The 25,007-nt window shown below is 42.5% G+C and overlaps 1 protein-coding gene across 2 annotated transcripts in view; it reads left to right on the forward strand.

Moving 5' to 3' along the window:
* The first annotated feature begins 390 nt into the window (after positions 1-390).
* SLC22A2 (solute carrier family 22 member 2) overlaps positions 391-25,007 on the forward strand; it is a 28,826-nt gene continuing 4,209 nt past the window's right edge. Inside the window, exons 1-10 of one of the 2 annotated variants that reach the window (XM_061207303.1) lie at positions 391-1,406; positions 3,299-3,402; positions 9,671-9,825; positions 11,778-11,946; positions 13,775-13,889; positions 15,435-15,541; positions 17,271-17,485; positions 18,082-18,190; positions 19,180-19,292; positions 22,733-22,832. In XM_061207303.1, coding sequence (XP_061063286.1) covers positions 996-1,406; positions 3,299-3,402; positions 9,671-9,825; positions 11,778-11,946; positions 13,775-13,889; positions 15,435-15,541; positions 17,271-17,485; positions 18,082-18,190; positions 19,180-19,292; positions 22,733-22,832 — 1,598 coding nt within the window. In that variant the 5' untranslated portion in view covers positions 391-995. The remainder of the gene's footprint in view (positions 1,407-3,298; positions 3,403-9,670; positions 9,826-11,777; positions 11,947-13,774; positions 13,890-15,434; positions 15,542-17,270; positions 17,486-18,081; positions 18,191-19,179; positions 19,293-22,732; positions 22,833-25,007) is intronic. The other variant, XM_061207304.1, reaches the window with a different exon arrangement.

A 25,007-nucleotide genomic window follows, 5' to 3' on the forward strand; every position in this document is an offset into this window, starting at 1 on the left:
AACGGAAAAAAAGAAGAAAACAGGATTAAATTTCTGGTATTTTAATATGCAGATATATCAGCAGGCCACCTTCTTGATGTGGCAGCTGCCCGCCGCAGTGAGGATCCTTTCCCCACCAGGAAAGATGTTTGCCTGTTTCCCTTGCATTTGGATGCAGCCAACACCATCCTAAAGAGCCCCTCCACCCCTGACCACAGGCAGAAATAACTAAGACCAGAAAACAGCGGAATGAGACCACTCCTGCCTGCATTACACTTGACCTACATGTGTGGAGAACATTTTATTCTTTCCTCACAAACAGGTCAAGGGGTTCCAGGGTTCAAAGGCAAGAATGCCAAATTGTCATTCTTTAAAGAGCAGAATTACAAAATCCTGGAAAAATCAAAGCAAACAGCCCCAGCAGGTACCCCGAGTGCCCCGGCTGTTGTTTGTAGAAAAAGCCCAGCGATAGAATTTGCAAACCGCCTTGAATCCAGACAAGAGCTCTGACCGGCAGACCATGATTCGCATCGTACCCAGCGAGCAAGGCCAAAATTGTGTGTGTTTCCCTGCAACACCTTAGCGAAAAGGTTGGCTGTGTGAGTGAGATATGAATGTATTAATTTCCTGGACACTCAGTTTACTACAGAAAGATCAACAGGGCTGTGATATGTGACAGTGCTCGGATTTCTCCCGGTGTGGTACAGAGGAAGGATTGTTTGCGGGGCCGGCATGAGGTAGGGACCCGCTCACCGGAGGGATGCTACAATAAACACAGCATCTTGCCCTGTGACTTGCTCGGGGAGTTTCGGGGGAGCAGCTGGGCACACGTGGCCGGGGAGGTGCGTGGCTGGGAGTTGGTCCGACCAGTAAAGGTCTGGACCAAAGGCTGGTCGCTTTCTAAAATAAACTCACCCTTTGACTTTTGGTCGGGGTTGTGCTGAGCTGGGCCCAGCCTCGCTCAGCGGCGTCTGAGCAGCGCAGGAGACAGCATTGGGACTTCTCTCCCCGGAACAATGCCGACAGTGGACGACATCCTAGAACACATAGGGGAATTCAACTTTTTCCAGAAACAAACATTTCTCCTCCTCGCTCTGCTCTCTGCCGCCTTCACCCCCATCTACGTGGGCATCGTCTTCCTGGGCTTCACCCCGGACCACCGCTGCCGGAGCCCCGGGGTGGCCGAGCTGAGCCGGCGATGCGGCTGGAGCCTGGCCGAGGAGCTCAACTACACGGTGCCGGGCCCGGGGCCCGAGGGCCAGGCCTTCCCCCGCCGGTGCCGCCGCTACGAGGTCGACTGGAACCAGAGCGCCCTCGGCTGCGTGGACCCGCTGGCCGGCCTGGCCGCCAACAGCAGCCTCCTGCCTCTGGGCCCCTGTCGGCACGGCTGGGTGTACGACACGCCCGGCTCCTCCATCGTGACCGAGGTAGGTGATGGTGGGACTTAGAAGGGATGGAGAAAGCAAATCGTGCAGTTTTTCTTAAGGAAGAACCCAGGGAGGGCCAGATGTACTCTTTGGACTCTAAGTATCTTATTAAAAAAAAAACCAAATAAACAAATTAATTAATTAATTAATAAAATCAAATCCTAGTTTTCAAGAAAACATACAGCCTCTTATTTGTCTGTAGTGTGAGTAGGTGAGTTTAAGCTTCAAATTCTGACAATAATGATTCTAGCGTATGCAAGTCTCAGTGGTAAGAAGCAAGCAAAAACATCAGAATTCCTGGAAATTATGCCAGGAAAGGGAAAATTTTCAAGCCTCCTCTTTTTCTGGAAGCCCTGCCTTCCCTTCCACTCTGCCATGGTACAGATGGACACCTGACACCTCACAGAACTCACCTGAACGGTGCCTTACTGTGATACAATGTACTTTTCTCTCGATGGCTTATTTTTTTCTCTTTAATTTCCTCGAAGTATCCATATCAAACCATTTGGGCTTGGCGCTTATGCTATGGTACTATTATTTTATTAAAAACTACACTTGGCATTAACATCTAATCATGAGGCCTCTTTTCAATAAATAGAAAGAAAAAATGGAGACTTGCTGTTTTAAAATTTTTTATTGGAATATAGTTGATCTACAATGTTGTGTTAGTTTCAGGTGTACAGCAAAGTGAATCAGTTATACATATACATATATCCACTCTTTTTTACATTCTTTTCCCATATAGGCCATTAATGACAGAGTATTGAGTAGCGTTCCCTGTGCTATACCGTAAGTCCTTATTAGTTGTCTATTTTATGTATAGTAGTGAGACTTGCTTTTATTGGAGACAAAGCAAAATGGGGGGATAAAATTATTCTGCAAATACAAAGAAAGCCAGGTGCCTGGCTTAACTTAAAAGGACTGCTTGGATGATGTGAAGATATTCTGTACAGGCGTTAAGGTAGAAGAGCCATTTGAAGGATCTAAAATGGTCTGATAGTTACATGAAATGTGGAGGATTGAAGACTTAACACCATAAAACTTTTTTTTTTTCTTCTACAGTGATTCTTTATTTCCAGCCTCCATTGGCTTAACATGTTTGTGATTTTTGATTAAACAAAATCATTAAAAAGTAGAAATAATGTTTAACCAAGTATCTGGGCATCCTGTGATCCAGTCAAGTGGACACATGAAATTAACCATCACAGGAAGCTACCTGTTTCTTAAGGCCTGGACCCAGAAAATGGCAAAGTAAAACTTCCACCACATTCTGTTGGTCAAGTACCATAAAACTTTTAAGAGGCTTTTGCAGCGTGGTTCATCTCATTGTTCATACAGAGATGGGAGACTGAGGCCCAGAGCAGAGAAAAATTTTGCCCAAGGCCACAAAGTGAGAAAGTTAGTCCTTAGCCCTAGAAAGGGGTTTTCTCCCGACCTCCAGGCTAGCGCCTGTGGCTCCCCAGCACCGCCTCCTGTTCCAAGTGAGGACAAAGGTAACAGCCATTAGCAAGATGCTAATTCCCCTAATTTAAAGAGACACTGAACAGCCCGGCTTCCTTAGGGCAACGCTTGTATGTGTCCACACACATATTTAATAAAATTACAAAGAGAAATGGTTTGTGCGTAAGTAATTACCCAATTTGAGCTCATTTACCCAAAACAGAGTTCAGCCTGATGACATACTGCCAGATGGAACGCTAAACAGACTGCGGGACAAATCTTCAGGGTTGTGTAAAGAAAATTAACACGAGCAAGAAAAGAGTTGGTTTATTGTCATCCAGTCACATCAGTGCCATGCAAGGAATACCTCCTGAGTTCCCTGGATTGAGCTGTGTCTAACAGAATTTTGTTTTCTTTCCCTCCCAACCCGGGACACCCCTGGCCTCTCGCAGTTTAACCTAGTGTGTACCAACTCCTGGATGCTGGACCTGTTTCAGTCGGCTGTGAATGTAGGATTTTTTATCGGTTCTGTGGGTATCGGCTACCTAGCAGACAGGTAGGTACAGTACAAAAGTGGTGGAAGGTAAGCAGTCCAAGGAGAGCGCTTGGATTCACCTGTTCCTGCTTGAATACCATCCATTCCCAGAGCACACAGACCACACTTTCCTGAATTGTCGTGACGGTCTTAGATTTCTTTTACAGCTTTGATTAGCATGACCAATGTCTTTATTTTCTAATTCTCTTGGATCATAGAGGGATGTTTCAACACTGGGCAACAGTGTTTCCTGGTGGGCTATCCAGAAGCTTAGCGTTAGAAGGGAGAGTGATAGAGGATTTGATCCCTTTTGTAATCCCGATTCTTTCTTTGGCCTCATGCCATCCACCTGGTCACGCGTCTTCAGGGCCTCTGAGCTCTGTCCCGTCCTCTGCTTGCCTCTCCTGTGCTGGAACCAGGTAGACTCTCCCTTTTGTTCTTACCTGAGCCTGTGGCGTTGCAGGATTCCTGAACTGGGGCCCTGGGGCCAGATGTAATTATATGTATGGAACCTAAGATATAATCTGGTGAAAGGGAAACAGGGTCTCCACACTGGCAGAGGTAAATATCCACTTCCATACTGTCACGCCCCTGGAGAGAGATAAGGAGAGACCTCTCCACAGGGAAAGTACAGCAGGTGGTCCTCGCACATGGGTCCGTGCCTCTGGGAGCTAGTTTTCAGTGACTCATACTATTGGAGCCGTTCCTATGTCTTTTATTTATCCACTATTTTGTCATCCCAGGTTCACTGTGCTGGAAGTTCCTCATAAGGTGCATCTTTACTCTGTTGATGATCAATTAGACATTATTAGGAGTCCCCCAAAGGGAAAGGAATAGAAAAGTTGGCTTTATACTTGATAAGCACCTTAGGTAATTTGGCCATCAGTGCTAATTATTTAATATTCCTAATATTGACTGTTTATTGAGTATTTCCCATGTTCCAGACACCGTGTGCAACATTCTGGACAGTATTATCCTCTTTAATCATTAGTCACCTAGTGAGATAGTGCCATATAACTATATAATAAATATACAATCTTTTTAATTTATTATAAGCTATAACTATATGTATCTAATTCTGAAATAAGTGGTAAAGTAAATACACGTTATGCTTGTTGCCTTCCCCAACTATGTCTTTGATACAGATAAACCAAAAGCCGTGAGCTTAATATTAGATATAGATAGAACATTTTCTCTGATGATACTACAGTCTGGATTAAAACTTGCAAATGTGTTAAAGATTAATAAGGATGGCTGAATCAATCACACCCTCAGGGGCATCTGAACTGTCACAGCCGGGGCGCCCTGTGGCAGCAGGAGGGAGGGAAGGCGACAGTGAAGGTGCTGGGTCATGAGGCAGCCCCGTGCATCACACCACTTCTGTAACTGTCTGCTCAGCCTCCCTTCGAAGGCTCCTCCTGGGCCTCTGTGTGGCACAGAGGCTTGTGAGGTGCAGAGGAAGGTCATTCGCTTTTACTTTTATTGCCACAGAACTGGCAAGAAGGACGGTGGTTTGGAAATGACCCCTGAAGTCCTGAGAGGTACCCTGACGAGGGTGGTGGAGAGTCCGCCCTGCTCCCCGCGTGTGGCTGTCTGGACCCCTGACTCCCGGCTCCCTCTCCACTCGCTCTTCCACTAAGGAAGAGATTCTAACACTCAACTCGCCAGCGCAGAAGTGAGCGAACAGGGGACTGAGCTTCACAGCTGGTTAAATAAATGAGTTAATTATTCCCTTCCCACTCAGAGAGTACGAGAGTACCGGTTATCCTTCTCTCCGGATGGTGCATTCCTGACTTAAAATCCCCGGTCAGTTATCCACCTTCTTAGATGACCTCATTATTTTGTTCCCATTGTTGAAATCTCCCATGTAAAGTTGACTACTCATTATTCTTCCCCCCAAAGCTGTGTACATCCCTCTATTTCTTTTTCTTAAACTGTCTGAAGTCTGGTTGGTTGCTGCCCCCTTCTCTTCTGTTTGTGTATGCAGGTTAAGGGTGCATAATAAGACAACCACCCTACTACGGGTCCAAAAAGGACACTATCTATTGCACATTTAATGCCTATTACTGAATAATTGTCAGGTTTTATAGAATGGAACAAGAATCTCATGGAAACCCATCTGATGCTACAGATTAAACCAACACTAAATAAAATAGATTGTCAGCTATGAGGAATTTTAAAAATATTGTTACTGAGCCCAAACTCACTCTGCTTGCCACTTGACAGGCCAATAAATCGGAGACGAAGTGTTGAGACAAGGAACACGACTTTATTCGGAAAGCCGGCAGACCGAGAAGATGGCAGGCTAGGGTCCCCAAAATAACCATCTTATCGGGGTTTGGATGCCAGTTTCTTTTATAGAACAGAGAGGGGGAGGAGATGGGGAAGTAAAGTAAAAACACCATAAGTTTTGCAAATATCCCCTGGAATGGCCAGCCTCAGGGAGGGGATGTGTTCATTTCTTCTTCCTTGCAGCCATCAGCAGGTGGACAGGGTCCGGATGTTTCCCTGAACAAAGGCACTTTGGTTTAACATTCAGGCAGAGGGGCGGGGTTCCCGGAGGCAGGCCATTATGTATAGACAGTATCCTTTTAGTGAACAAAAGCAACGGGAAGCAAAGGTTAAAGTAAAAGAAACAGATCCAACATGTAGTCAGACGTGGTTCTCTCCTGTAACAATATGACCTAACAGCTGATGAAGGTGTCTTCTAGAAGAAAGCCAGGAGCACGCTATGAACAGATTATAATAAGAATACTGAGCCTTACACCAAGTCAACTTTCTGAAGGTCACCTTTGCAAGTAGACGGAGGGAGGGAAGGGGGATATATGCTAGAGATTTTGAAAATAAACCTTTTGTAAGATGTCTAATTTGTTTCATCATTCAAACCTCCTAAAGAATGATTTTCAGAATCACCTGACACCAAAAAAGTAATCTCTCACCAATTCAAGGGTTTTTGACTCTGATGGTCAGTAATTTAGTGTCAGGCTTGTAAATGTTTAACAACTGACTCTCTGAAGGAAAAAGCCCCAATTTGTAGGGTTGGTTGATCTCCATGTTGTCAAGGCTCCCACGGTGGTCCATTTCAAGCTACCAAAGTCAGGTCACTGAACACAGAGTTGGCTAGAAATATGCACCATTCTATGGTATTTCCACCATACAACTACAACAGATAGACATAAAAAACTTCCTGAGCATAGATAATGGTCAAACACAGTAAAATAATTAGGGAGAGATAAGTTTTGCATATTTATTACACATGTTTTTAACATAATTTACTTTATTGTAAGTGTGTACTTTCATTTTTTTTTTTAAACTATCTCTAATTTTATTTATTTTATTTATTTATTTATTTATTTATTTATTTATTTATTTATTTATGGCTGTGTTGGGTTTTCGCTTCTGTGCAAGGGCCTTCTCCAGTTGCGGCAAGGGGGGCCACTCTTCATCGCGGTGCGCGGGCCTCTCACTATCGCGGCCTCTCTTGTTGCGGAGCACAGGCTCCAGACGCGCAGGCTCAGCAATTGTGGCTCACGGGCCCAGCTGCTCTGCGGCATGTGGGATCTTCCCAGACCAGGGCTCGAACCCGTGTCCCCTGCATTGGCAGGCAGATTCTCAACCACTGCGCCACCAGGGAAGCCCTGTACTTTCATTTTTAATAATGGCTGTGTTTAACAATCAGCTCACAAATTTTCTGAAAGTCTATCAGTCAGCTCTCGAGAGCCAGCACTGCACTGTCCAGATTTCACAGAGGAACGAGATCAAAGCAGAATCAAAGTCCCAGTGGGTCGCAGTCGAACTTACTCAACTCTGTGGAATCTTTCAAAACTAGCTCTCCCCTACGTACTATGTGCCAGTCATTGTACTGGGCATCCCTGTGTGTTACATTTCACTTAGGATCATAACAGCCTTTGAAAGGAGAGTTTATTATCCCGTTTGCAGATGAGGAGACTGAGGCTCAGTGAAATGAAAGCAATGCTTCCCAAATGTTAACGTCCATGTTAACCACCTGGGGGTTTTGTTAGAATTATGATTCTGATCCAGTGGGTCTGGAGTGGGCCTGAGAATCTGCATTTCTAACCACTCGCCGGTGATGCTGATAGCCCCAGACTACAGTCTGCGTAGCAAATAGCTAAAGGACTTTTGAAGCCAGCATTCCTGGAGTTCACCCCATTCTCTTTTATTTGCTCTTCGTTTTTCATTTAACCACTTAAGTGGTTCTGTTGTGGTAGGGTAGGAAGGGGGGGAAGGTTCTCAAACCACTCTCCCAAATCTCCAAAATTTCTTCCAGCCCTGCCTCATCGTGTTTTTTTGTGTGTGTTTTTTATTTATTTGTTTATTTATTTTTGGCTGTGTTGGGTCTTTGTTGCTGCGCACAGGCTTTCTCTAGTTGCGGCGAGCGGGGGCTACTCTTCGTTGTGGTGCGGTGGCTTCTCTTGTTGCGGAGCACGGGCTCTAGGCACGCGGGCTTCAGTAGTTGTGGCTCGCGGGCTCTAGAGCGCAGGCTCAGTAGTCGTGGCGCACGGGCTTAGTTGCTCCGCACATGTGGGATCTTCCCGGACCAGGGCTCGAACCCGTGTCCCCTGCATTGGCAGGCAAATTCTTAACCACTGCGCCACCAGGGAAGTCCCTGCCTTATTGTTTTAATAGCATTGTGTCTTTATGTGAACATGTCCCCTAGTGGAGCTGTTCTGCATTGGTAGATTTGATTCTCTGAAGGCTTCCACACACTGAGTTTCAGATGGTGAATGTTCCCTCTCATCAGCCGTGGGATTTTGTCCATATACAGGAGCATGGTTATGGTGCTTGGTGATTTGGCTGAGTCAACTTTGGAAGTTGAAGAATTATCACTTCAGCACATACTTGTAAATTCTTTGAGGGTAAAGGGAGAGGTTCAGGAAGAAAGGCTAAAACATTGTGTTGATATGACTTTGGAAAGCTGTGGATAAAAGTCCAGGGGGTATATGTTTACAGTGAGGAACCACTGACTGAGAATTTTAAAATGATGTGGTCAAAACAGGTTTTTAAGAAGTTTAGCAGTTTACATTAATTACTAATGAGACTGCTTGATCTTTAAATTTCAGATTTAAAGCATTAATAATCCCAAGTAATTATTAACAATGTTGTGGATTCTTTTCAAATGGTCAGTTAGTATTGAAATGGTCACTAGAGCACAAATTGCCTAAAAGAAGAGCAGTAATTAAAAAATGTCCAGCCACATCGAATGTGCACTGCTAATGACGTGGTAGCACTACTGACATTCAGTTTGAAGTGGATAAACAAACAAAAATTAAATAAAACATCGCTTTGCGTGAAGAATTTTTAAAATATCCACTAACAGCTAATTAGGGCGTCTTTTAGAACAAAACCAAGAGGACATGATGAAATGTGAAAAAAAGAGACTGAACCTCAAGTCAGCTTTCTGAGAGGCAGCTTCGCAAAGGGAGGGAGGGAGGGAGGGAGGGATGAGGGCTGGGTGCGAAGCTCTTTACGTGTAATACCGCACTTAATCCCCTGGTCAGGCTGGGTCAGATAGCTCTTCTCCAGATGAAGAAACTGAGAAAGGCCGCATAACTCGCCCGACATCCCAGTCAGCAGTAAGGCCAAGGTTAAACCCAGATTCCCACGTTTCCGTCTACTCTGTACACTGAGACACTCTCCAGGTCCCTAAACCGTTGGGACCCAAGTCTCTCAAATAAAATGTGCAGGAGCAATCCTGCTAAGATACTCCACGGCAAAGGCCTATGGGATGGCAACAGGTGAGATGATGACAGCGCCTCACAAAAGACCGTTTCCATGGAGACACACAAATACCATGAAGTCCAAAGGCAGTGTTGGAAATGGATGGGGAAATACATTGAACACGGAATTTTGTTTTTTCTAAAGCAAAAGCTCCTCAGTGGGCAACTAGTTGAGACTGTTGGTGCAAAGGCCCAGCTCATGTGATGACAGAAGACCTAGACGGGCCCTTGGGGCATTCAGCACTGGGTGGCCTGAAGAATCACCCCCTCCCCACGTACCCTCCACAGTATGGGGCTGAGAGGTGCTCCATCCCAGGGTGAATGGGCCTCACTGGGCTTCAAGTTTATACATAGTGCCCTGGTGCAAAGTCCTGATGGAACTGACCTGAAGTCAGGGATTCTCTTGGTGGGTATCAGTCTGTACCTCCTGAATTTCCATAATTCAGAGATAACCTCCACTTTAGTTTAGAGTTCCATAACTTCCATGAATTTTCTACAACCCTCATGAATCTAATCTAATTCCATTCCCTCTCTTCGTTTTCTCCTTGCAGGTTTGGCCGTAGGCTCTGCCTCTTGATTACAATCCTCATAAATGCTTCATCTGGAGTTCTCGTGGCTATTTCCCCAACCTACACATGGATGCTAATTTTTCGCTTGATCCAAGGACTGGTCAGCAAGGCAGGCTGGTTAATAGGCTACATCCTGAGTAAGAACGCTTGTGATTGTAGCTATGAGGGACATTGCTGGCAAAATATAGTCAGTCACCTGAGGGTAGCTGCACAGGAAAATGGACTCAGCTTCAAGACAATGTTGAAAGATTTTTTTTCTGTATCAAAAGAATTTCTGAAATCTTTTCAGTAAACTCATTCTGCATTCCTCCTAGAAAGAAAACAATGAAGCAGGAATGAGAGTAAACATCATGCCATCCAAACTCTTATACAACTCTTCAGGAATTTTTGTTTTCTGTGCCCTGGGGTGTACCATAGAGAGGAAATCTAGCCTACCAGGCTTTACAGAGAGACAATTCATTGATGAGAATATATTAGATTTATAAGGGGCTTTATTAATTTGAGTACAGACATTCTAGCAAACCACAGTTATCCTCAATGTATATGCAAGGAAACCAAGGATAGAAGTACTGTGGTCAATCTCGGTTCCTCAGCGAGCCATTTGTAGGACCAGGAATATCATTTACATCCTACTCATTAGGAGCCAGGGTTATGCTTAAGCTCCATGGATTATAAGAGAATATTTGAATGATAACAGCAGAGCATCTGTAAAATAATATTAAGGAGAATTACCACCATAATTAGATCTTGGGAATTCACTCCATCATTGCTTGCCCTTCTGCTACATTCAAGTAGCATCCACACAAAGGGAAATGGACACTGAAATTAAAATAGTATTAATCAATCTTTCATTTCGCACAAGAGAACTAGAATATGTGTGCTTAAAATTTGACCCAGTATAGTTAATTTGGGGGATTCTGTGAGATGAAGAGGAGATGGTGCCTAATACTCTCAGGTGCCTGTCATGGTCGTCACCTGATCTATGTCTGGGCAACAAAGGAACTAATGTACGCAGTTATTCGATGAGAAATTTGGTTTCTCATACACATGACATGTAGAAATATGTAGAATTTGAATTTAAATTTCATCCTTCTCCCATTAATTTCTTCTCCAGTCCCTCTGGATGTCCTTAAGGTGCACCTGTCATTCACCCTCTTTCTACCTGCTACCCCAAGACCTCATCCATGACCCCAACCACTTTGAAAGACAGACATTTCTATTTATTAAGCATGTACATAATTTTGTCTGTCTTTTTAAAATGCTTTTGGATAATTCACAGGGATTTATAGAAATAATTTCAGAGTGCATTTCTATTTGGTTTACAAATAGTTGAAGTCTTTAACGTGATTACCAAACATTTAAAGCAAAACTCTGTGGTTCATGGAATATCTAGAATCTCAATTCTAGAATGTCTGTAATATAAAAATGACTATTTCTTAAATCCACGTACCACAGACTTCATACTTCTGTCATGATGTAGTCATGGGATTGGATAAGGCTGATTATTATACCATGTGCAGTGTTATGCTCGTAAACCAGCTCTTGGAGAATAAAAAGCCTGATTCATTTCTACAGAAATTTCTATAGACATTTCAACAATTTCTAAGTTGTAAATACTCCCACCATGACTGCTTTTAAGATACCAATGGGTTAAAAACCAGCTTGCAAAATTCCTGAAAATTTAAAAATCAGTTCTTGCAAGCCAGTACTAGCCGACTCCAGTCAGCTTGGAACGCCACCACCAGGTTTCCAAGCCATTTAAACACATTAACAGGATTGCCAAGAAAATGTTTAACTCATGTAAGAGGACAAGTTATATTGAGCTATTCATTTACGTGAAAATCATCTATGCTCTAAAGTCAATGTTTACTCCATGTAATGTGGGATTATAAGATTTCACATTAATTAACACAACAGCAGTAATCATAACAAAATAGGTCCCAAAGAACATTTAAAAGTTTTCAGAGAGCTGTATAGAAAATTCTAGAACTTGGACTACTTTTTGAGTTGGCATTCTAGTTTCCGCATGGTTAGACAGCCAACTCACTGTTGTACTGACTTGCGTTGACCATTTGGGTTCTCTCTGCAGTTACAGAATTTGTTGGGCTGAGCTATCGGAGAACAGTGGGGATTTTTTACCAAGTGGCCTTTACGGTTGGGCTCCTGGTGCTTGCTGGGGTGGCATATGCACTTCCGCACTGGAGGTGGCTGCAGTTCACAGTGACTCTGCCCAACTTCTGCTTCTTGCTCTATTACTGGTAAGTCCATGTGGAACCAAGAGGAGATAGACTGAAATATTTTATTTAGCTAAAAAGACTGTCTTCCCCAATGCACACCATCCTTCCAACCTAAGATATCCTTCACTCTTCTGTTTCACAGGAAACCCAGGTCCATGTTTCAGGGATAAAAATCATAAGCTTTAACCTGTCTTCCCCTCTGGAAATCACATGTTCTTTCACTTTGAACTTAAGAGTTTTATGACTTGGATCTCACGTTTTTCACATTATTTTTGTGGTGTTTAAAGTGGCTTCCAGTAGCCATGATACCCTTTAAAGAGACTGACAATATTACTGTTCTTATTCTGCCCCTCCTCAGAAGAAACTTTAGGATAGAGAAGGGGAAGTATGGCACTTCTGTCACCACTTCCCATACCATGCCAAAAGCAGACATCCCCAATCAATCACAGCAGTCTTTATCCCAGATAAGGCCGACATGGCACCCCAGAGAGACCATACCAAGCAATCAGAGTTACCAGGGCAAGTGAAGTATGTTTCTCACCCCTGCCCAAGGGAAACATGGAGAACAGTAAAAACAGAAGAAACTATCGGAAACTCCTAATGCAAGGTTACCTGAGATAAAGCAAGAGGGATGCTAGATTATCAAACAAATCTCTCTCCTATGAGAAAACTCACTTATTTAGCTCCTGGACATATCTACCTGTTCTTCCCATAGCTGTCTTGTCTAAGAATTAAACATCTCAACCCTTCCCAGGAAGCCCATTTCTCCTCCAAAAGCCAGTAAAACTCTGAGAGTGATCCTTAGCTTCATTCCTATATCCTTTCTACCCCCTTTATATCTCTGAAACCATCCCTTTTTTCCCCTGTTCTCATTAGGAATCCATTACGTCTTGCCTGGATTTCTGGGTAGACTCATAACTGGTCTCTTTGGCATCAGCTTTCCCATCCTCTAATCCATGTTTCACGCCACATTGTAAAAATCCAGGCCCACCCCGTTACTCCCCTGCTTAAACGTCTTTCAGTAGTTTGATTCCTTTCAGAATAAAGACCTAATGCTTTAGCATGATAGAAAAGACCCACCTATTATCCAAGTTCTGACTGTTTCTGAAGCATTTCTTGCCACTTTCACTCAATAGAGTCAAATTTAATGTTCTTACAATTCTACAAGCTCCACAGAAGAGTAGAAAATAGGTATTTGGGGTGTTTTGTTTTCTTCAGATAAATATTCAGAAGTGGAATTTCTGGATCATACAGTAGTTCTAATTTTTTTAAGGAACCTCCATACTGTTCTCCATAGTGGCCGCACCCATCTACATTCCCACCAATAGTGCACCAGGATTCCCTTTTCTCTACATCCTTGCCAACACTTGTTACTTCTTGTCTTTTTGATAACAGCCATTCTGACAGGTGTGAGGTGTTACCTCACTGTAGTTTTGATTTGCTTTTCCCTGGTGATTAGTGATGTTGGCCATCTTTTCATGTAGTTGTTGGCCATCTGTATGTCTTCTTTGGAAAAATGTCTATTCAGATACTCTGCCCATTTTTAAATTGATTTGCTTGGTTTTCTGCTATTGGATTGCATGAGTCCTTTATATATTTTGGATATTAACCCTCTATCAGATACATGGTTTGCAAATATTCTCTCCCATTCAGTAGGCTGCTTTTTCATTTTGTTGATGGTTCCCTTTGCTGTGTAGCCCCTGCACACTTTTATTTCCTTTGTAGATCCAACCAAACCTCACTGTGTAAGATCCCTCACAGAAATCTGCTTATGACCCCTGGGGGTGGGTGTTCAGTAAGATTTTCCCCTCCACTTAACAGCATTGATGACACTTTTTCTGTGCCCTAGGTGTGTCCCTGAGTCTCCTAGGTGGCTGATCTCCCAGAACAAAGATGCTAAAGCCATGAAAATCATTAAGCACATAGCAAAGAAAAATGGAAAATCTCTGCCTGCCTCTCTTCAGGTGAGCCAGCAGCTGAAGTATCAAATCAGGGAACAGTGGAAAGGAAGATTTGGGAAAACCGTGCATTGTCTCAATGGGGAGTGGCAGAAGGGGCCCACCCACCATGTGCAACAAGATATTTCTGTTGTTCTAAGGTTTGTGGTTCCCTGGTAGAATATTTTAAGCAGATGGAAAACATAAAACTAAAGGAAGCCAAAAGTCTTTTAAAAGTCAAATGAAGAGCTTCTATCTTGTTTACCTCTTGACCATGTTGCCCCTTAGGCTCCAGTACTCGGTACTCAAAGTCTTGTTTACCTGTGTGTCCATCAACATCCTCAGGGAGGGAAGTTTTCCCCAGAGGAAAGATTCTTCAAACACAAATAATTTCTTAGAATTTTTAAAATTTTGGATAGAAATTATCCCAAAACATTTTAAGCAACCCCTGCCTTCCTGAATAGAACAAATTACCGAAGTGTTCATTTTCTCTGCATTTAGTGTTTTGCCTTTAGCGGACCTCATCACCTTTAATTTAAACCTTTTCATCTGACAAGGCTTGGAAAAGAGAACATCAAGCTTATTAGGAATTTATATTGAAATAAGAGTAAGTCATTTCTGATGAGGCTCTAAGATGAGTGACCTGTAAGAATTTGAGATTGACGTGGCATTTAGAGTGAGGATTTGGGGGCTCAGAGCTCTTTTTTCTTCACTTCCTCTCGGGTTTCTGGGTGTTTGGAATATGTATTTTTTTCCCACGAATGACAGGCATAGCACTGATTCTTGGATTGCAGATCCTCTCAGAAACTGGCCAGGGAATAAGGCACATGTGGGTCCCTGTCTCGCTCAAGGTCAGAGTTCACGTGAGGGTGGTAAGTCTGGTCACTGCTGGTCTCCTGGAGACGTCTTCCCCTCGTTCCTGGGCCTTTCACACAACATCACGTGCTGCTCCAGGAAGGGGACAGAGGGGAGTGGGTCTCACAATGGTTCTGCTTCCTGAACCCTGGAGATGAAATGTCCCCTCCACCACCTACTGTGTCATCTAGAGTAGGGCTTCTCAATTCTGTGCACAGGACCACCTGGGGACCTTGTGAACGTGCAGATTCGGGTTCCATCTGTCTGGGCTGGGGCCTGAGATCTTTCATTCTAACGAGCTCCAGGCGATTCCGTTACTGGACTGAGTGCCAGGGTCCCAGATCACTCTCCTGACCTTTGGGTCACACACCGGTCCAGGTGTGCAGAGAGGGCGTGTCAATGCCCTCAGCCCTCAGGGCCACTGGGCTGGGCCTTGATTTTACCGCACCCGCTTTACCAGCAGTATCCCTTTATATACGTGCATGAGTTACCTCACTTCTCTGTAGCCCAGCTTCCTCTTCTGTGAAATGGGGTGAAAAACGTAGACCTAACTTGTAGGGTAGTTGTAATGATTAAACAAGCTAATGTGTGTGAAGCGCTTAGCTAGTCCTGGGCACATTAAAAGCACTCAGCGAGTGTAAGGCATTATGTTCCCTGGATGACCCTGGGACGCCATCATGAAATATACAAAGCTCTTCCTATTTTTTCTATTCTTAGAGCCTCGGACCTGATGAGGAAGTTGGCGAGAAGTTGAATCCTTCATTTCTTGACTTGGTCAGAACCCCTCAGATAAGGAAACACACTTTGATCTTGATGTACAACTGGTAAAGATTATTTTTCACTTTAAAATCCCTCCAAATTCTTTAAATCTGAATCATCCACATAAAGGGAGGGACCAAGAGTACCTTCAAAACATAGCCTGGGTCCAGTTAGCATCAACAGTGGATTGCAAGTAGGCTCATTTATAGGTGGTATTCCTGAAATCATTTTTCTCAGGCAGATGTTGAAATCAGCTTACAGTCCCAACGCATAGATCACTACATTCTCAACCTTGGCTTTCCCTTAAGAATCACCTGGGAGGTAGTGAAATGCCAAGGCCAGACCCCTCCCTGACAAGGATATGGATTTAATTGGTCGAGGGAAGGGCCCAGGAACCAATACTTTCAAAATCCTCCAGGTGATTCTAATATATAGCCAAACTGAGAACTATTGGTATAGATTAATTTTTTTCAATTGAAGTATAATTGATTTACAATATCATGTTAATTTCAGGTGTACAGCACAGCAATTCAGTTACATATATGTGTATATATATACATGTACATGTATATATTCTTCTTCAGATTCTCCTCCTTTATAGGTTATTACAAAATATTGAGTACAGTTCCCTGTGCTACACAGTAGGTCCTTGTGGTATAGATTAATTGATGAAGAGTGTACATCTCTCCTGATTGTACAAGGCTTTTTATTTTTCTTTTCTACCTGGAGAAAATAAATAAGTAAACTTCCCGAACAAGAATAAACCACAGGAACAGATGAACCAGTTTGCAGGGCAGAAATAGAGACACAGATGTAGAGAACAAACGTATGGATATCAAGGGGGGAAAGTGGCAGGGGGTGGTGGTGGTGTGATGAATTGGGAGATTGGGATTGACATATATACACTAATATGTATAAAATGGATAACTAATAAGAACCTGCTGTATAAAAAAATAAAACAAAATTCAAAAATTCAAAAAAAAAAAGAATAAACCACAGGAATAATCCACTGGCTCCACAATCCAATAGCAAGCCTGACCGTCCTCACCGCCTGCAGGCTGCTCCAGAGCCCTGTGCTGTGGGCCCTGCAACAGCCTCCTTTGCTGCAGCATGCTTCCCTTCACCGGGCGGCATCACCGGGACGACTCACATCAGCCAAAGGAAGCTTCACGGTCACTGACAAAAGCAAAGCTCATCAGGAATTAATTTAGCAACCTTCACAATATTGCATGTAAAATGCATCAGGGAAATTTGGCTTCATTATCCTTTCTTTTTCTGAGTAATTGTGATTCTTGCTAATCATCCTCATATTTTCCATTACAGACAATGAACATTTTTAGTCAACAAAACTAGATCAAAATGTTGCTGTATCACGTCAGAAGATAAATCATCAAAAGTTGGCCTGTACCCATTTGGGAATTTGGTACCCATTTGGTCTCCTGGGTTCCTAATATTTGGATTAAGTAGTCAATCCTTGTGATTTCGACTGCATTAGAAGACCACAAAGAGAAAAACAATTAACAACCACTAATAGCTTGATACAGTTTACTAAATAAATCACTCTAGTAAGACATTTCTTCTTGCCTTTCAATTTGGTTAAGGAATGTTAGCCTAATTCTTCCCCTTTCCTGGTTCTGGGGTCACAACCAGCCCCCGCAGTGGGTCAGATGGTGTTAAAGCAATGGAATAGAGGGAAAAACAATAATAAGAGGACCAAAAAAGGTGACCTACAATCAACCTTTCAGTGACTTGCTCCTGGTGCCTGGCTTGACCTGAGCTCTCCTCTTTGCTCAGGTTCACGAGCTCTGTTCTCTACCAGGGCCTCATCATGCACATGGGCCTCGCCGGGAGCAACATCTACCTGGACTTCCTCTACTCTGCCCTGGTCGAATTCCCGGCCGCCTTCATCATCCTCGTCACCATTGACCGCGTGGGTCGCCGTCTTCCATGGGCTGCATCAAATACGGTGGCAGGGGCAGCCTGTTTAGCCTCGGTTTTTATCCCTGAGGGTAAGTGTCGGGCCAAGCCGGGGTGTTGTCTTCCAAGGCCCTGAGAAGAGGGGGTATTACAGCCCTTTGATAGAAAGACCATGTCATTTAACATCCAAGTCAATTTGGAAAGAATGAACAAAATATTTGGGACCTTCCTGAGTGAACCCATATGGCAACTCTGCCTTTAAGAACAGTGGCACCCAGTGGTTGCCTGATGTAATATAATAACACCCACTGGTTCTTTGATGTAATATAACAAGAGAGGCTAGGAGGACCCATGCCACAGGCCATCGAGCTGGCCCGGAGCAGGGAGTATGCTATTTCTTTTGGGTGACTTCTATAGACTAAAGCTGGTGCAACTCTGGAAGCTGGTATAATTGTGTTGTCATTAATGACTGGGGTCTAAAGTGAAGAGAGTATCAGAATTGTGTCTGAGGCTAAAACAAACAGACATGGGGAATTTGGCTGAATTGTCCTGGGTCTATAGAAGAACCGATTGTGCATTCTTGCCCCATTCTGGAGGGTGCACTTTCTCCTTGCAAACGCCCCTGGGGCACTGCTGGGAGACCAGGGAGTGAGCGCAGCATGTGTCAGCGGTGTGTTTTCCCCTTCAGATCTACACTGGCTAAGAGTTACAGTCGCATGCTTGGGTAGAATGGGGATTACAATGGCTTACGAAATTGTCTGCCTGGTCAATGCGGAACTGTACCCCACATTCATCAGGTGAGCACATTTCCTTCAGCATGAAGAGAGCAGCTGGGACATTTGTTTACTGGTGAGAACGACCACAGGTGCCAGCAGAGGACACCGTACTTTTTTCTTCAATTTATTTTATTGAAGTATGGTTGATTTACAACGTTGTGTTAATTTCTGCTGTACAACAAAGTGATTCAGTCATATATATATATATATATATATATACACACACACATTCTTTTTCATATTCTTTTCCTTTATGGTTTATCACAGGATATTGAATCTAGTTCCCTGTGCCCCTGTGCTATACAGTAGGACCTTGTTGTTTATCCATCCTATATATACTAGCTTGCATCTGCTAATCCCAAACTCCCAATCCAGCCCTCTCCTGCCACCCCCTCCCCCTTGGCAACTACAAGTCTGTTCTCTATGTCTGTGAGTCTTTTTCTGTTTTGTAGATAAGTTGATGTGTGTCATATTTTAGATTCCACGTATAAGTGATATCATATGGTATTTATCTTCCTCTTTCTGACTTACTTAGTATGATCATCTCTAGGGAAGACAGCTTACCTTTCAAAATGCAGGGTAAGAGAGGTTGAGACCATTTCAAGGCAGTATGCAGGTCACACCTCACACTTACAGGATAGGGTAAAACACAGAAACCATGCGATGAGAACAGAAGCTATTGAATTGCCAGAGAGGGATGACCAAATGTCAACATGAGGGTAGCCCAAGCAGGACCATAGAATAGAGCAGGGGAGACAGTGATGAAAGTAAAAAATGAAAATTGTCCCCAACACCAATTAAAAATCTTCAAGAAAGTTAATATAAAACAAGTACAACAGAATATGAATGGAATTATGTACCATGTATCATTTATGTGCATTGACAATAACATGTATACTTTCAGTTCACACACACATTTTAATGATTTGGGGAAGTATTTATCTGGGGGGTGTGGGAGAGAACCACTGTCCTTTGATAAGCAAAGGATACATCAGTGTCCTGTGTTTCAGGAACCTTGGGGTCCTCGTCTGCTCTTCCATGTGTGACATCGGGGGCATCATCACGCCGTTCCTGGTCTACCGGCTCACCAACATCTGGCATGAACTTCCACTGGTGGTTTTTGGTAAGAAATCCTCAGAGATGTCTTTGAATGAAAACCTATTTTTTAGAGGCCTCCATGTTTCTACCTCAAAACAAGTGCTATGTTTGCAAGTAACTACTAAATATGACTAGTAATTGCTACTACCAGTAGTGTAGTAATGCTAGTATTACTAATAGTATTAGCAGCTGCCAACACTCAAGTCTGGGAGCCCACGAGGACTTATGCCCATAGAGGTGCAAAGTCAAGGGAGAGTGAGGTGGAGTTTCCCCTGAAGAAGACCCTTCTCTCCTCACTGATTTCCACCCCTTTGTCCAAGAGCTCACTCTTTCTGCCTCCTCTATGCCCAGATGTAGAAAAATACAAACGTTTTTACTTCGTTACTTCAAAAAAGGCAGTTAAAATTTTGCAAAGGGCAATTTCAAAACCCAGGGGAAACAAAGACCAAGAAAATGTGTTAGAATAACTGGAACACCTGTGTGCATGCTGGGCACCCTGGTCCTCAGATTCCTCGGCAATTAGATTTAAGGAGCATGGGCACAGCACTTCCCTCTGACCCTGAAGGATGTACAGACACTGAGCCTGCCTCTCCCTGACCAGCCCACAGGAGAGAAGGGGAGGGACAAACCTAATTATCAGCAAATGCTGAACGTGAAGTCTGCAGACTGTGAAAGGGGCTGGGAATCCTGGGCATTTCCATTCACTCAATATCCATTGTCTTTCCCCACAGCGGTAGACAGAGGGACAGGTCCTCTCCTTCTGTGCGTCCACGCAGACACAGCTCCAGAGCCATACACGTAACACTCACTTTGTCAGTGTTAGCCCCAAGGTCTCGATGGACACATTTCAATCTTCTCTCAGATGCATTCTGAGTCTTTATTTATTTATTTACTTATTTTTGGCTGTGTTGGGTCTTCGTTGCTGCAGGCAGGCTTTCTCTAGTTGCAGCGAACAGGGGCTACTCTTTGTTGCGGTGCGCAGGCTTCTCATTGAGGTGGCTTCTCTTGTGGCGGAGCACGGGCTCTAGGTGCACGGCCTTCAGTAGTTGTGGCACATGGGCTCAGTAGTTGTGGCTCGCGGGCTCTAGAGTGCAGGCTCAGTAGTTGTGGCACACGGGCTTAGTTGCTCCGTGGCATGTGGGATCTTCTCAGACCAGGGCTCGAACCCGTGTCCCCTGCATTGGCAGGCGGATTCTTAACCACTGTGCCACCAGGGAAGTCCCTGAGTCTTTCTTTTAATTTGACAGAAATGTAACACTTTTCTCCATGGGCATACAAGACTTAATCTGGGGGTAGGAAGGGAAAGACCAGCTCAGATGCACAGCAGGGGGATAGCACATAGTTCTCCTCTTAGTGCCACGCGTTGTCACACACAAGTGTCTCTGCTCATTCCCTTCTTCTCAAGGAATTTGTGAAGGGGAAATTTTCTACTGCCATAGATCTGCCAGCAAAAGCTCCAAACCTTTGCTAGAACTCACCCTTGAAAGAGACCCAGTGAATGTCTCCACGTTCCAACTTAATAACAGGATGGCCCAGGTTGATAGAACACGAGCTCTTTATCCTGAGATGACCAGCGTGGCTGGCCCTGCTGGGAGGCACGTGCCCCAGATTCTTTCCTCCCCCAGCTCTGGCCAAGGAACCTGACCCCAGAGCCCCCTTTCCATCTTGGGGAAGCTCCCTCACACGCTCTGCATCCTTCCTTCCATCCCAATCTTGCCCACTCCCCTAGGTGGGCAGTGAGTGATGCATGGGTCAGCGGGACATTTCTGGGTAGAAAATAGATACTTCATTAGTATTTATTTTGTTTCTCTTAGTACCATTTAACCAAAAAATTGCAAAGTCCAGACCCAGAGGATCCCCCCATACCCAGACCCTCCCTCGGACCTTGCCTTTCCATCGAAAAGATAAAGGATTTTAACTGCATTTCAACATTGAAGTAAACTCAAAGACAATTCTCAATTTTATTTTGCTGGTAGTTTCCTTCTCTCACCAACCTTTAATAGCTAGCAGGAAGCAAAGCTAACAGTTTTACACTTTTTCTTTCTCTTTTCACACAATAATGGTGTGTCAATTGTGCTCTTGAAATAGCCAGAAATGGTCATCTAGAAGCCTGAAAACCAACAAATAAACACATTGGAAAATCCTGGTTGAAAGAGCACTGGAAAAATTGATAAGGGATATCCTAGTAAATTAGGCCTATCTTTGCAAATAGAAAGTACTAAATGGATGATAATTTGATTATCTAATATATTCTTCACAGTTCACTCACTTCAGCGAATTGAAGCCAGCTGAATATGTCTCTTGTTTGCATGAGTTACAACCAAGTGAATCTCTCGAGGTTTGGGGAGATCTTGAGAAGTTAACTATTTAGTTCATGCCATGTGCCAGGCACTCTTCTAAGCGCTTAACAAATATGAATTCATTTCAGCCTCAAAACAAGCCTTTGTGGTGGAGATACCACCCCACTTTCTGTCGGGGAGTCTGGAGTATCAGGGGGATCATAGAACTTCTCAGCGCTCTGAGACCAGTACTCGGGGTGTCAGTACTAGACCCAGGTGCCCAGAGCTACAGCCGGTGCCCTGAACCACTGCACCCTGGAGGCCCATATGTCTGCCAGTTTTAAGCGTGCAAAAAGTGGAGTCCAGCAGGCATTTTTTGAAACCCCCCAGCTAGCGAAGAACCCATATCCTACTTCCTGCATTCAATGATGGAAAAACATATAAAGATGTAACCTTAAATCCTAAACTCTTAATGGGAATTTAGAGAAACAAAAACACCAACATCTGCAAAAGATTACAGCTGGAGACAAAGGAAAAAAGGAATAAGAGAAATTTATCCAATACCTGAATCAGAACAGAAAGGCCTGGCTATCTGAAAAAGACTATATATAGCCATATATATATATATGAATCACTTTGCTGTACACCTGAAACTAACAGAACATTGTACATCAACTATACTTCAATTAAAAAAAATAAAAAGCAAAAATAAATAAATAAAAATCCAATAAAAGGCCTGGCTATACTATTTAATGCTGTTATGAAATAATGCGTGATTCATTACTTTTATTTGCTAGTAATGATCCAAGTTTCTGACTCATTTTCATTACTGAGTGCTTTATATTGGCAGGGCTATATTCTTTCTTTTCTTAGCATTGGTTCTTTTTCAGAGTTATTTTCTGACTCCAAAGTATCTTAATATCATGGCAATGTCCTCTAGCCTAGAATAACCTTGACTCAAAATGTTAAGTATTTCATTTCCCTATAAGGAATTGTAATCCAGCAGAGTGTGGAATGGGCAAAATATTTATGATGGGGAATAGGGCAGTCAGAGATAGCAAAAGAATCTGTAAGTATAGGAAATCAGCAAAAAAAAAAAAATTTTTTTTTAAGAAATAAGGAGAGCTTTAATTATAGAGCCATCATGGTTCAGTTCTGAACGTGATTTGCGTCTGTTGGTTTTCAGCTGTAGTTGGCCTGATTGCTGGAGGACTGGTGTTATTGCTCCCAGAGACCAAAGGGAAGACTTTGCCTGAGACCATTGAAGAAGCTGAAAACATGCAGAGGTAGGGAGCTGGGATTCCTAAATGAACTATTCAATACACGTTTTGGGAAAACTCTGGAGCCAGTTGTAAAGAAAGATGAGGTTGAATCTATACCTCGCACCAGACACTGAGATCAATTCAAATGAAATCAAAGACTAAAATGCACCAAAAAGGAAACACTAAAAGAATGAAGATACTATGGGAGAATACCTTTAGCCTTTCATAGTGAGGAAGGTCTTTAAAATTTGACCACAAATATCCAGGACCCATTAAAAAAAGTTTGCCTTCATAAAAATTTAAAATTCTATGTTGAAAAACTACCATAAACTTTAAAAAAAGTAGCAAACTTAGAGAAAATATTCACTCCTTCATAAAGGGCTAATTTTCCGAATATATAAAGAGGTCTGACAAATCTGTAAGAGCAACCCCTCAACAGAAAAAATGGGCAAAGGACTTGAACAGACAATTTAGTGAAAGAAAGAAAAAAACAGTTCCAAAATATATTAAAATATGCCAAATCTCTTTCATAATAAGAGAAGTGCAAAGTAACACCACAGTAATAGCCACTGGGATTGTTAAAGATCAAACTGCTTGGTAACATACAGGTGACCCTTGAACAATGCAGCGGTTAGGGGTGCCAACACCGTGTGCAGTCAAAATCCACATGTAACTTTCAACTCCCCCAAACCTTAACTGCTAATAACCTGCTGTTGACCAGAAGCTTATGGATAACATAAATAGTTGATCAACAAATATTTTGTATGTTATATGTATTACATACTGTATTCTTACAATAAAGTAAGCTAGAGAAAAGAAAATATTATGAAGGAAATCAAAAGGAAGAGAAAATACATTTACAGTACTATACTGTATTTATCAATACTGTAAGCTTACATCGTCTGTTTATAGACAAATTGTCATTACCTACATTAACATTGTCTTATATTATACAAAACACTGTAGATGTTATATGTATTACTAACACTAGACATCAAAAATGAAAAGATAATGTAAAAAAGAAGTCCATATTTATTAACAGATATAGTGATTCAAGCATTGAAAATGAAGAAGCAGCAATATGATTGCTTTATGGTCGCCTAGTGTAATTGATAATACAATTGCTTCATGGCAGCCTAGCCTATACACTAATGAATGAATTGATATAAAATGTTTATGTCATACAGTATACAGTCATATTCATAATACAGTATTGGAAACATTGTTACATTTTTTAAAACACCACTTACCTGTGATGATAGGCTGATACGCAGTTTCTCCAATCCAAGCCAGAAAGGCGTATTGTACGATAATGTAATCCTTTGAAAGCAAAATTATAAAACAGAAAATGAACACTTTAATTTTATGTTAAATATCACTCACCTTATGCCTATGTAAGGATAGACTAATGTCTACGTATACTTTATGCATTCATGACATGCTTAACTTTGTCTTAATTTTTTCAATATTTCTAGGCTACATGGTTCATCTGAGAGTTTTTTCAAATCATCACAAAATGCCAAAACATTTTCCAATATATTTATTGAAAGTGGACCACATAAGCGGACCCGTGCAGTTCAAACTCGTGTTGTTCAAGGGTCAGCTGTACAATGTTGGGAAAGGATATGGGGAAATAGGCAGTGTCCTACATCGCCGGTAGGAGTCAGATTTAAAACCTCTATGATGGGCAATATAACAATAGTATCAAAATTACAAATGTGCTTATCTTTTTACCAGCAATTCCACACTTCTAGGAATTTACATGTGCAAAACGGTGTATGTACAGTATTATTCATTCAAACAATATTTTTTATGTAATGAAAGATTGGGAACTTTCAATGCCCATCAATTGGGAGACCAGTTAGATAAATTATGGTATGTTGTTCAATAAAATACTCCCTAGTCATCAAGAAGAATGAGGCACCTTGATATACACTGATAAGGAAATTCTCCTAGGGGTATTATTAATGGAAAAAAGTAAAACATAGAAATGTATAGAGTCTATCATTTGTGTACAAAGAGCAAAAAACATATACATTAAATATATGTACAATTTACATGTATCTCTGGAAGAATATGCATAACATTGATTGTCTCTGGAATTGGGAGGCTATGGGATATCAGTAGGAGGGAGACTTTTCAGTATATTACTTTTTGTACTTTCTGAAGACATATGAATCTATTTAAAAAGTAACCTTA

The sequence above is a fragment of the Eubalaena glacialis genome, chromosome 12, assembly GCF_028564815.1.
Source record: "Eubalaena glacialis isolate mEubGla1 chromosome 12, mEubGla1.1.hap2.+ XY, whole genome shotgun sequence".
Taxonomy (NCBI): Eukaryota; Metazoa; Chordata; class Mammalia; order Artiodactyla; family Balaenidae; genus Eubalaena; species Eubalaena glacialis.